The sequence below is a fragment of the Petaurus breviceps genome, unplaced genomic scaffold (assembly GCF_028583685.1).
Source record: "Petaurus breviceps papuanus isolate PSGF00001 unplaced genomic scaffold, PetGlider_PUasm1.0 213, whole genome shotgun sequence".
Classification (NCBI taxonomy): Eukaryota; Metazoa; Chordata; class Mammalia; order Diprotodontia; family Petauridae; genus Petaurus; species Petaurus breviceps.
Window position 1 is genome coordinate 9476250 of NW_027185860.1, and position 12420 is coordinate 9488669.

The 12420-nt window shown below is 37.1% G+C and overlaps 1 protein-coding gene across 4 annotated transcripts in view; it reads left to right on the top strand.

The window, feature by feature from the left end:
• The window catches only part of CADM2 (cell adhesion molecule 2), a 1406063-nt gene that overhangs the window by 1271723 nt on the left and 121920 nt on the right, over window positions 1-12420 (top strand). For all 4 annotated transcript variants that reach the window (XM_069093916.1, XM_069093917.1, XM_069093918.1 and 1 more), the window contains exon 7: window positions 12139-12317. In XM_069093916.1, the coding sequence (XP_068950017.1) occupies window positions 12139-12317 (179 nt within the window). The remainder of the gene's footprint in view (window positions 1-12138; window positions 12318-12420) is intronic.

Here is a 12420-nt window from a genome sequence, read left to right on the forward strand (position 1 = left end):
ATAGTGTCCAGTGAGAAACAATGCTGAGAGGGCTCAGCCCTCCCCTTCCAAGGCTGATTCCTATTCTTTGTCTCAGGTTATGTTCTGTTAAGTAGAGGAAATTGGTGGCTACAACCTTGTGAGAAAGGTCAGAAAATTGAACCCATACAGAACTATGGGGGTTCAGAAGTCTGGGAGTTGAATCCACATTGGCTTTTTGAGCTAACCCAACATTAATTCCTGGGAGCAAAGAGTGACCTTCAGGACTCAGCTTAGTAGCAGCAGTGCTTCATTTGTATAAAAGCTTGGTGAGGTCAGTGCTATGTGTTGTTGTTTAGTCATTTTTAGTAGTGTCCAACTCTTTGTGATCCCATTTGAGGTTTTCTTGGCAAAAAAACTGTAATGGTTTGCCATTTCCTGCTCCAGTTCAATTTCCAGATTAATAAACTGAGGCAAACAGAGTTAAGGGACTTGCACAGGGGCATATAGTAAGTGTCCAAGACCGTATTTGAATCCATGACAAGGATTCTTTTTGACTTCAGGCCCCATACTCTATCCACTGCCACCTAGAAGAAACTAAATTGAATCTAAGCTTACTCTCCTCAAATTCTGAGGTCACATAAGGGAGAGTATTCACCTGAGAAGCTGGAGTAAGGTGGGGAGGGGAAATGTTTTTGTATGTCTTTGAAACAAATATCCCTGTGCAAATGCTAAATCATGTTAATTAGACCAGTCTTTATTGGATGTGGTGACATCTCTGCTAGATTTGTTCCTTACTGAGTGTGGGGATTCCTTCTCGATGGGCCTTCAGTTTATTAGGTTATGATTTATGAATATATCTTTTCCTAAAAGTGGGAGATGGGTAGTTCTTTAGTCAAAGTCAGCACACTCAGATAAAACAAAGTAGGCAGATTAGATACATCTTTTTTTAAAATCAAAGCCTATTATACTACTATTCTAGAGGACACCATCCTCCCAGTCCATTAGACTTGAAATCTAGGATTCCCTACCATCTTTCATCTTCCATATCCAATATATTGCCAAAGTCTGTTAATTTTACATTGGCAAATTTCTCAAATACACCCTTTTCTCTACGCTGACACTGGTACCTCTCTAGTTCAGGCATTCATCACCTTATTGCCTGGAATATTATAATAGTCTATTAGTTGGTCTGCCTAAATTATCTCCCCACTCCAGTCTGTCTTCTATTCAGCCACTAAACTAAGTTTCCTAAGGTTTTGTCAAGTCAGCCTTCTTCCCTTCCCCACTCAATAAACTCCATTGGCTCCCTATTACCTTTAGGAACAAATACAAAATATTCTGGCATTCAAATCTCTGTGTAACACAACTATCTCCTTCCTTTTGACTCTTACCTTATTCCCCAACATGACCCCCTCCCTCCAGCATCACTGGCTGTAAAGCCAAGCATGTGCAGCTTTCCAGAAGACTGCTGTTGTGAACAGCTTTCAAGGATCTAATTACATTAGTGAGATTTCTATTTATTCAATAAAAAATCAGAGCAAAAAAAATTCATAGAAAATCAAAATACAGCATTAATAACGTTACAATTTATCACAGAAAATCAAAGTACAGCATTTACCTTGTCACAACTCAACAACTTATCACTAAAATGGCCACATAGTTTTCATCAAAGTGGTCACATTTTTTGTTTCTTTCCATAGTTTTTTTAGTTTAAATCTTTTATTTTCACAAGATTTTGAGTCACAAATTTTCTCCCTGTTTTTCCCTACCCGTCACCCCAAAACAGCGATCCCATTGAATATCCCCACCACCGATATGCTCTGTCTCTCATATCTTCCAACATCCACCCTCCGACTTTCCAGTAGGGCACAGTGGATCTCTATGCCCCAGTTCCTGTATATCTTATTTCCCAGTTCCATGTAAAATAATGATAATATATATATATATATATATTTAAATATTTGATTTTAAAACTTTGAATTCCAGATTCTTTCCCTTCCTCACTCATCACCCACCCTCACTAGGAAGATAAGCAATTCAATATAGGTTGTACATGTGTAGCTATGCAAAACATTTCCATAGTGGATATATTGTGAAAGAATGACTATAATTTCCTCCATCCTATTCCACCCCTCACTTGTTCTATTCTCTACTATTTTTCAAAAGTGGGTGCTTCCAATTTCCCTCCCTCCCAGCCTGCCCTTCCTTCCATTATCCCCCTTCTCGACCCCTTCCCCTCTACTCTCCTATAGAGTGAGATACCCTATTTAGTGTGTATGTCATTCCCTCTCTGAGCCAAATTCAATGAGAATAAGGTTGACTCATTCCCTTTTGCTTTCCTGTTCTTCCCCTCCATTGTAACAGTTTTCCCTTGTCTCTTCTATATGAGATAATTTACTCCATTCTGTCCCTCCCCATCTCCTCTCATTATTTTCTTCTCTCACCTCTTAATTTCACCTTTTAAGTATCATCCCTTCCTATTGAATTGGTCCTGTGCCCTCTGTCTATGTATACCTGTACATATATATACACACACTCACATATGTATTCATACTACCATAAACCCTCCTATATAGACATATTTTTGTATACATATATGTGTGTATGTATATATATATTCCTTTCAACTATTCTCATACTGAGAAAAGTTTCATAAGTCACAATTATCATTTCTCCATGTAGGAATATAAGTAGTTCCATTTTGAGAAGTTCCTTATGATTTGTTTTCCCTGTTTAACTTCTCATGCATCTCTTGCTTCTTGTATCTGAATGTCAAATTTTCTATTCAACTCTGGTTTTTCATCAAGAATGCTTAAAAGTCCCCTATTCCACTGAATGGCCATATTTTTTCCTGAAAGATAATACTCAGTTTTGCTGGGTAGGTGATTCTTGGTTTTAATCCCAGCTCCTTTGACCTCTGGAATATCATATTCCAAGCATTTCAGTCCCTCAGTGTAGTAGCTGCCAGATCCTGGGTTATCCTGATTGTGTTTCCACAATATCCAAATTTTCTTCCTGGCTGCTTGTAATATTTTCTCCTTGATCTGGGAACTCTGGAACCTGGCTATAATATTCCTAGGAGTTTTCTTTTGGAGATCTTTTTCAGGAGGTGATCAGTGGATTCTTTCAACCTGTATTTTGCCCTCTGGTTCTAAATCATCAGGGTAATTTTCCTTAAGAATTTCTTGAAGGATGATTTCTAGGTTCTTTTTTTGATCATGGCTTTCAGATAGTCCAGTGATTTTTAAATTATCTCTCCTGGATCTATTTTCCAGGTCACTGGATTTTCCCATGAGATATTTCACATTGCCTTCTATTTTTTCATTTCTTTGGATCTGTTTAATGGTATCTTGATTTCTCATAAAGTCACTAGCTTCCATTTACTCCAATCTAATTCTGAAGGAATGATTCTCTTCAGTGAGCTTTTGAGATTCTTTTTCCATCTGGCAAATTCGGCTTTAAGGCATTCTTCTCCTCATTGCCTTTTTGAGCCTCTTTTGCCATCTGAGATAGTGTATTTTTTAAGGTGTTATATTCTTCAGTCAGGTTGTTGACTCTCATTTCATAGTTTTCTTGCATGGTTCTCATTTCTCTTCCCAATTTTTCCTCCACTTCTCTTACTGGATTTTCAAAATACTTTTTAAAGGATTTGGGCCTTTAACCAGTTCATAGTTTTCGTGGAAGCTTTTGGTGCAGGAGTTCTGACTTTGCTGTCTTCCTCCTGTTACATGATTTCATCCTTTTTGTCCTCAAAATAGGAGTGTAAAGTTAAATTGCTGTGCTTACTTTGCTTCCTTTGCTTGCTTATGTTGCCACTCTATTACTTGACTTTTGAGCCTTTTGCCACAGTAAAATTCTACTGCCAGAAAAGGGAGCTTTATCCCAAATGCTGGGGTTTTTACAGCTGGCAGAGCTATTAGTTGGGTGCCCTCTCTGAAGCCTCCACATGCTCTGTTAGACTGTTCACACACCCCAGGACCTCTACCCTAGACCACAATCCAGATCCAAGCAGGTTAAAGCAAGAGTAATTACCCCTCAGACTGGTCGCTTGGTCCCCCTACAATCTGCAGATCAGGAGCTCTGAAGCAGCCATGTGGAGGTATCTGCATGGCCGTGGAACCTCAGCTGCTTCTCGCTACAGGGGAAAAGGCCAGATCACACTCCCAAACTCCCTGTTCCCGCAAAGTCTACACTGACCTCTCAATTTGTTTTTGGCATCTATCGGTTGATAATTCTGGAAACCGCCACAGTTGCTGGTGATCTGAAGCCCCTCCAGTTGGTGGCTGGTCAGGCTGCCCTGAGGCTAAAACCTCTGGCTTGATCAGAGCACTGAGCTTGTCCTTCCTGATGTGCTACTGGGCTGTCTTCAGTGGGAGTTTATGTTCTCTGTGATATTTTTTTGGGGGTTCTGTAGTTCCAAAGTTTGTCTAGAGTCATTTTTTACATGAATTGGAGGAGGTGGAAGCCGGAGCCCCGTGGAAGTCCTGTTTCTACCGTGGTCACATAGTTTTAAACAAAATACATTCATTTAGTCAATAACAAAATCCTTAATTCAATCACAAAATATGAAAGTCAAAGTTCTCCAACCCTAGGTTACTATAAATCATAATCTTCTCAGTCAATGCACAGCATCCAAGTAAAGTTTTCTTTCAGCTTGCCTTGAGGCTTGCTCTCAGCTTCCATGGTTCCTCTTCCATGGTCCCAACTCCAACTGTCACCTGTGTTCAAAAGCAGTCACCTCCCAGTTCCTTGTCCAGATCCTTGTCCAGTTCTTCATCCAGTTCCCATTCCACATTGATGTTCACAGTGTCCAGTCCACTTCAAGTCCTTCAGAGTTCCTGTTTCTTAGAAGACAAAGCTTGACAGAGCCACAATAATATACCATCATCAATTCACTATCTGCCTATGAAATCAACTCAGACCCACCAACAAGGTCTGAGAACTCAAAACAAATCATCAACATAGAAATCAACACAGTCCCAAAAAAAAGGTCCAAGTGGTCAGCACAAATCATCAACATAGAAATCAACACAAACCCACAAACAAGGTCCAAAAGGTCAGCATAAATCATCAGTAAAGTCTCAGGACCTCCACAACCCACCTCCAGGACTTCAGTAAACATACAACCATAAAATCCTCTTTCAGGGCTTCCAGTAAGGTCCAAAGGCTTCTCTACAAAGTATCACAAACAACCATCAACACAGACAGAACAGACAAACAGAGTGCCAGGATACCACAAGCTTTCTGCTTCTTGACTCTGCCACCACAAGAGTCCTCTTTTCAGTTCTCTTGTTCAGTTCTCCTTATTAGCTTCTCCCCAGGAGTTCAAAAGTTCTAGAGTTCACAATTTGTGTGGTTAACTCATTTGATTTCTTAACAGACTTGATATAAGGCTCAAAAGAAACTTGAATTGAAACAAGGTGCTAATTCAATAGCTGAAATAAGGTGTGAATTACGTCTGTGCTTGCCATTACACTGGCTTGGTGACTGTTCTACAAAATAGACAGTCCATCTCTTTGTTCCAGGAATTTTCTCTGGCTGTCCCATGCCTGAAATGCTATTATTTTCTATATCCCAGCTACTGAGCTCATTTGCTTCCTTTAAGTCCCAAATAAACCCCACCTTCTAAAGGAAGCTTCACCCCATTCCTCTGAATTCTGGTGCCTTCCTTTGTTAATTATTTCCTAATTATCTTGTATGCAGCTTGCTATATATGTGTGTGTGTGTGTGTGTGTGTGTGTGTGTGTGTGTTTGTATTTTGTCTCCCCCATTAGTTTGTAAGCTCCTTGAGTGCAGGGCGTTTCTTTTGCCTGTTTTTGTATTCCCTAACACTTTTCACAGTGACTGGCACGTTATAGACATATGTTTTGATTGATTGAGCAATCCTGTTAAAGATAGTAACTGCATTATTTAATCACCTCACCTATGGGTAGCTTCTACATACTTGCAAGATTTCTTTCTAGCTTAGCTGCAAATGCATTTTAGGAAAGACAAAAGGTAACCTAAGGAGGCAAAATCAGTCCTCTTCAATGACCAAATCCACATTTCTGTTTTTAATATCCATATCTAGCAAAGCCTAGCTTGCTTTGGTATTATATTTTGGCTATCATAAAAGTCTCCATCTCCTTTCATTATGAATTTGTTCAAAATAGGTATTTAAATGGAGTCATGTACTGGTTCCATGTACACGGAATTGAGATGATTGCATAAAAGGACATTGGTTGTTCCCCATTTTATTAATCCCCACTAGGAACTAGTTCAAGACAGTGCTCTACATGTTGGAATCTGGGTCCCTCAGGAGGTTAAGAGTCTGACCCCAATAGGGGCATGGAGTAATCTCAAGGCATGTGTGATCCATCGATCAAAGGTTTGAAAGATATATCATATCCCAGTCTCTCCACCATAGCCTTTTATGGAGCTTGTTTCAAGTATAGTCACATCTACTACTATTCTCTAATCATTTCCCATGCTATCCTTTCCTCTGATATACAAACTCCCATCTCTTTTTTTTAGCCAGACATCAGCCTCTAAAGCAATTATATCCTAAGTATGACCTAGATCCTATTGAGGAAATTCACTATGGGAGGAAAAAACCACTGAACCAAAACCTGCCTATCTCTCTCCCAAACACATCACAGTTATGTCACAGGCCTTTCTAAGAGCAGTCTCTGTGATGGACGTGGTGAGTGGTAAGAAAGATCATTGCCTTTTCTCTTTTCATTTTCCATGAGACAGAGTAAATTGCACAGAATGAAGAATTGATGGGATGCAAAAATATGCATACCTCATCACAGCACAGTATTGTTCTCCCAAAATCTACCCATCTTTTAAACTTCTATTCAGGATACCATCATTCTTCCAGTCATTCAGGTGCACAAAATTAATATTATCATTGACTCCTAACTTTCTTTCACCCCATATATCCACTCAGTTGCTATTTGTTTTCTCCTATATCTACACCACTTCCATCTGGCTCCTGTTCTCTGCTCAACCACCAATCTAGTGAAGATTATCAGCACTTCTTGCCTGGATAGTCTCCAAATGGGTCTTTTTAATCTCTCTTCTCCATCATCCACAGAGATGCCAAAGTGGTTTTCCTAAAGCAAACACATCATTCCCCCCAATCAATAAAATCCATCAGTTCTCTATAAACTCCAGGATCAAATAAATACTATAACATCTGTATCATATCTTTTTTTTTGGAGGGCAATTGGGGTTAAGTAACTTGCCCAAGGTTACACGGCTAGTTTTTGGTTGTGTGTGTGTGTGTGTGTGTGTGTGTGTGGATGTTAAGTGTCTGAAGCTGGAACCAAACTCAGGCCTCCTGATTCCGGGGCCAGCACTTTGCTCACTGTACCTCCTAGCCGCCCCCATATCTTTTTTTAATATAGATTTTTGTATAAGTTTTATAGGGATAGGAACTGTATATATATAATTTTATTAACATGGGGAAATCCCATGTGAAGAGACTACTTCTAACAGTGTAGGTTGTCCACCTTCTCTTCAGATTTCAGTATTAGGAATCTAAAGTGTTGAGGAATTAAGGTGCTTGCCTAGGGTCACACAGTTGATGTGCAGCTGAAGAGAGACTTTTACCCAGGTATTCTGGACTCCAAGACCAGCTCTCTATGGCACTATAGCATACTGCCTTTTGTAAGATTTATAATATACATAATCATTATTCTAATAATAGGACATGCATGGAATTTGTAACTAAGTAAATATATATATGAATATATTTTATTTTTTAACTGATAAGGATGTATAGTCAAAAAAGTTTAGGAATACTAGTTTAAAACAGTAGAATGTACTCAGTATAAGGAAGCCTTACATAATAAAGAGAACAAAGAAACCCATGTTCCAAGTCAGCTAACATTCAATCTAACTTCTACCATACCATGGGCTTAAATAACATAGAATAATATCTTTCTGTGGGTATGCATTAAAATTTTTTGGAAAATGCAATATCAAGTGGAATGAGTGAGAAAATACATTTTTAATAATTTTGAATTGGTGGTGGGGGAGAAATTAAATTATTTTTTTCCTATGGAATATGCCACATTTTCAGTGACATGGGATTATAATGAGTTCCCTGGAATAACTATGCTAATTTATTAACTGTGGAATTTTATTAATTTTCATCTTATATTATACTACTTAATAATTTGTTCATTTTCTACTTATTCCCAGTGTCTAGCTGCTATTCTGTTTTAAGTCTTCTTAAAAAAAAGAGCTACTCTTTAAATGATGGTTTTTGGTCACATTAACAGCAGGGAAGATTGTTATTCATTTGCAGGAAGGAACTTGATCATTCTTGGGTTCCAATTAGGGAATGCCTTAGGGCCCTCCAGGGCTAAACACAAATTTTATCACAACCTGGTAGGTCATTTAATATTTCTGTGGAAAAGTTGTGAGATTTAAGCATTTTAAGTTGAAATATGTGTACCCTATTTCTTATGTTTAAACTGTAACCCCAACTCCATTGTAATTGCATTTCCCAGTGTTAATAATCTTGGCCGCCTTGATCATTTTTTCATACAGAGAAAAATGAAAAGCTCTGCTTGAACTTAGAGTTAGCTTGGACACTGCTTTTTACTGTGGAAACTCTTTGTTAATTTTCTTCAGTTTTTCTGTGCTGTTTTTCCCCCCAAGAGAAAAGAGACACAAATATGCATGCACAACTGCTCACTTTTGTTTTAAATGTCACATGGAAAGGCAATCTGAATCTTCATCCTGGATGCAGTGGGGAGCAATGGAAAAAGCAGTGTATTGGTCTGCAATCATGTTTCAGCTCTGTTATACCTGAATGAACTCTGGCAAACTATAAAACCTTTCTGAGGCTCAGCTTCTTTAAAAGTGAAGGGAGATGATTTTCTATCACTATAGTAGATCCCTTAACTATCTCATTAATATTAGGACTCCTTTCACCCGTGTAGATGGTGAACTATACCCACTTTCTCATCCCTTACAACTAGTTCCCATGACTTTCTAAAGTCTCCATGGAGTACCTTACCAAATGTGATGGGTGCCTTCCTCTGGGGTTCTTTTAATATTTCATGAATAGCAGTGCAGCATTCAGATTTTAAATCTGTTATTCTTAGTTTTTTCTACATGACTGGCCCACTAGCTCTTCTGGTCATGCTTGTCCATGGTGATAGCCTGTTGCAGCATTTTTCATGTGCAAATCATTGATGGAAGTGTGCTAAGCACTATGAAATCAAGGTTGTTTTAATCAATCAACAAGCTTTTATTAAGTGACTAGCAAATGTTAGGAACCGAGAATACAGATACAAAAACCTAATGTGATCATATGAATAATGTGTTATAAATTGGAAAGTACTATGTAATTGTAACATGTTATGAGGGAAGCATGAACAATGGAATAAAAGGACATGGATTAAATTATATATTAGCTGTAGATACAAGGATTCTTAGAAAGTGACCTTGGTTTGTAAAGAACTCTAGAAGTCAAGCATGATGTGCTATTGTCTTACAAGTATGTATATTCATTCAGAGTATAAGAAATCTATCTTTCTAGATATGTTTACATACAAAGATATATACATATATATTCAACTTGTTTAATTATAATTGTACAAGTATATTTGTGTCAATATATATAGAAATATATATATATATATATATGTAAAATGATGAACTTGTACTAAATGATCCTTATAACTCTGAAAGTTTCAGACATTTTTGTGGAACTGTTGATTTTTAAGGATTTTTACTTTATTTGAACTCTGCAGTGTACCAACCTTTAAATTTTAAAATGTAAAAGGTGATTATTAAATAAGGGATATGAGAGAGGCTTAGAAGTATTAATGGTTCGAGACTCTGACTCTAAATAAAATGAATGTGAGTTATTTGCACAATGGGATTATCTTAAAGAGCTTTCCCCAAACTTAGCTTTCTATACAATGAATGCCTTCATTTAGGATTTTGCAATATGTCTACTTATTCAGATATTGCATGAATATAATGATAAAATGTGCATACTCTGTTCCATTTTCTCTCATTTTCTTTACCACATGCTTCCCTTCCTCTAGTTGTACTCCAACTTCTTTTATCACCTTTTCTAATATCTAATCAAAATTCCAGCTCTCTATTTGGCTCATTAATTCTTACCTTTACTTATAGTTTCCTTTCACCTTGGTAAAAGCTTGCTGGAATTTTTTTCTTTTACCTTGGGGAAGGCATTAAATAAGGCTAATATCAGAGACACATACACATTCTATATAATGTATATGATTGGTGTTTTACATGCCCATGTGCATATATGTATATAAACATTCTATATCATATTGCTTGATAGGTTATATATATGTATACACATACATATATAGTTTTTATTCAGGTATGTACCACAGGCATCAGAGGTATCTGTGTATATACATATGTGTACACATGTACATCTTTGTGTACACAAAAGTATGCATGTATGCATACATATGTTATATGTACAAATTAAGCCTTATTAAGCCCTCCCTCTGTAACGTTTTTTATAATGTATGATATGCGTTTAATACTTTCTTACCATGTAACAGGTAAGAATATAAACATATCCTTGAAGGAAGATTGCATCCTGCAGGACATATTATAACAGGACTTTATTAGAGCACAACTTCTCTGGGGAACAAATTGAGTTTTTTTAAGAAAATTTTAACTTGTAAAATAGAACTAGATAAATATTGATTTTTGCTTTATGTTTTCTAGTAAATTAATTAGTTCAAGTTAACAAGCATCTACTAAATCCTTATTATGTACCAGGTTCTGTGCTAAATACTAGGAATATAAAGAAATATAAAAATAGTCTCTGTTCTCAAGGAGATCACACTTTAATGGGAGAGACAACATGCAAGCCACTATGTACATGTAAGATAAAGGCACAGTAAATGGGAGGCAGTTCCAGAAAGAAGGCACTAGCAGTGAGGGAGACAAGAAAAGGTTTCTTGAAGAAAGTAGGATTTTATCTGAGCCTTGAAGGAAGCCTGGGAAGCCAGACAGAACAAACAAGGAAAGAGAGTGCTAAAGCGTGGCAAACAGTCAGTGAAAAGGCAAGAAGTTGGAAGAGGTGTGTGTTTGAGAAATAGTAAGTCCAACATTGCTTGATTGTAGTGTATATAGAAGTGAGGAAAGTATAAGAAGACTTGAAAATGCAAGATTGTGAAGGGTTTCAAAAACTTATTTTATATTTGATCCTAGAGATAATTATGAGCCACTTGATCAAATAAAGGGATGATAGGGTCAGATTTGCACCTTAGAATGATAACTTTGGCAGCTAAATGGAAGAATATGTGGTTAGGACAGATTTGTGGAAGGCAGGCAAACCAGAAAGCCATTGTACTATTGCCAGTAATGGAAATAGTGAGGGCCTACACTAGAATGGTGATTGTGTCTGAAGAGAGATGACAGCATATACATGTGTTGAAGGTGGAAATAATGAGATATGGCAATAGATTAGATATGTGGGATGAATTCAGATTAGGAGTTGGGGATGACATTGCAGTTCTGAGTTTGAGACTGGGAGGATGGTGATGACACAATCGTAACTGAGAATTTTGAAAAATGAGAGGGTTTGGGGGAAAAATATAATAGGTTTTGTTTTGGGCATGTTGAGTTTAATATGTATATATGCTGTCTAGTTCCAAATTAATCTTTATTTTTAATAGTTCTCTGTGCTACTACTAAAATACTCATAATCAGGAGTCATGTATGATAGGCTTTTTTATACCCTTTAACAACAAGTGTTTGTGCAAAATCTATCTATTTATCTATCTATCTGTCTGTCTGTCTATGTCTGTCTGTCTCTGTCTGTCTACCTATCCATCTATCTTCCTATGTCTTTATCTATCTGTCTGTCTCTGTCTATCCATCTATCTTCCTATATCTTTATCTATCTGTCTGTCTCTGTCTATCTATCCATCTATCTTCCTATGTCTTTATCCATCTGTCTGTCTGTCCATCTATCTTCCTATGTCTTTATCTATCTGTCTGTCTGTCCATCTATCTTCCTATGTCTTTATCTATCTATATATCATCTATCTATCTATCCATCTTCCTATATCTTTCTCTATCATCTAGCTAAATAGCTATCATCTGAAAATGTGCACATAAGAATATAAAACCATTTCCTGATTCTGATATACCTTTATATGTATTTGTATCCAATAGGCCAGAACCAGTTTTGTGGACAAAGGATGGTGGAGAATTACCAGATCCAGACCGAATGGTTGTGAGTGGTAGGGAGCTAAATATTATTTTCCTAAACAAAACGGATAATGGTACATATCGATGTGAAGCAACAAACACTATTGGCCAAAGCAGTGCAGAATATGTCCTGATTGTGCATGGTGAGTACCATTTTGAATTATTATTATTAGTGAAGATATAGAATGGAATTATAAATCATGTATACTTTATTTAAAGTCCAACTTAACTGTTATCAAAAAATAA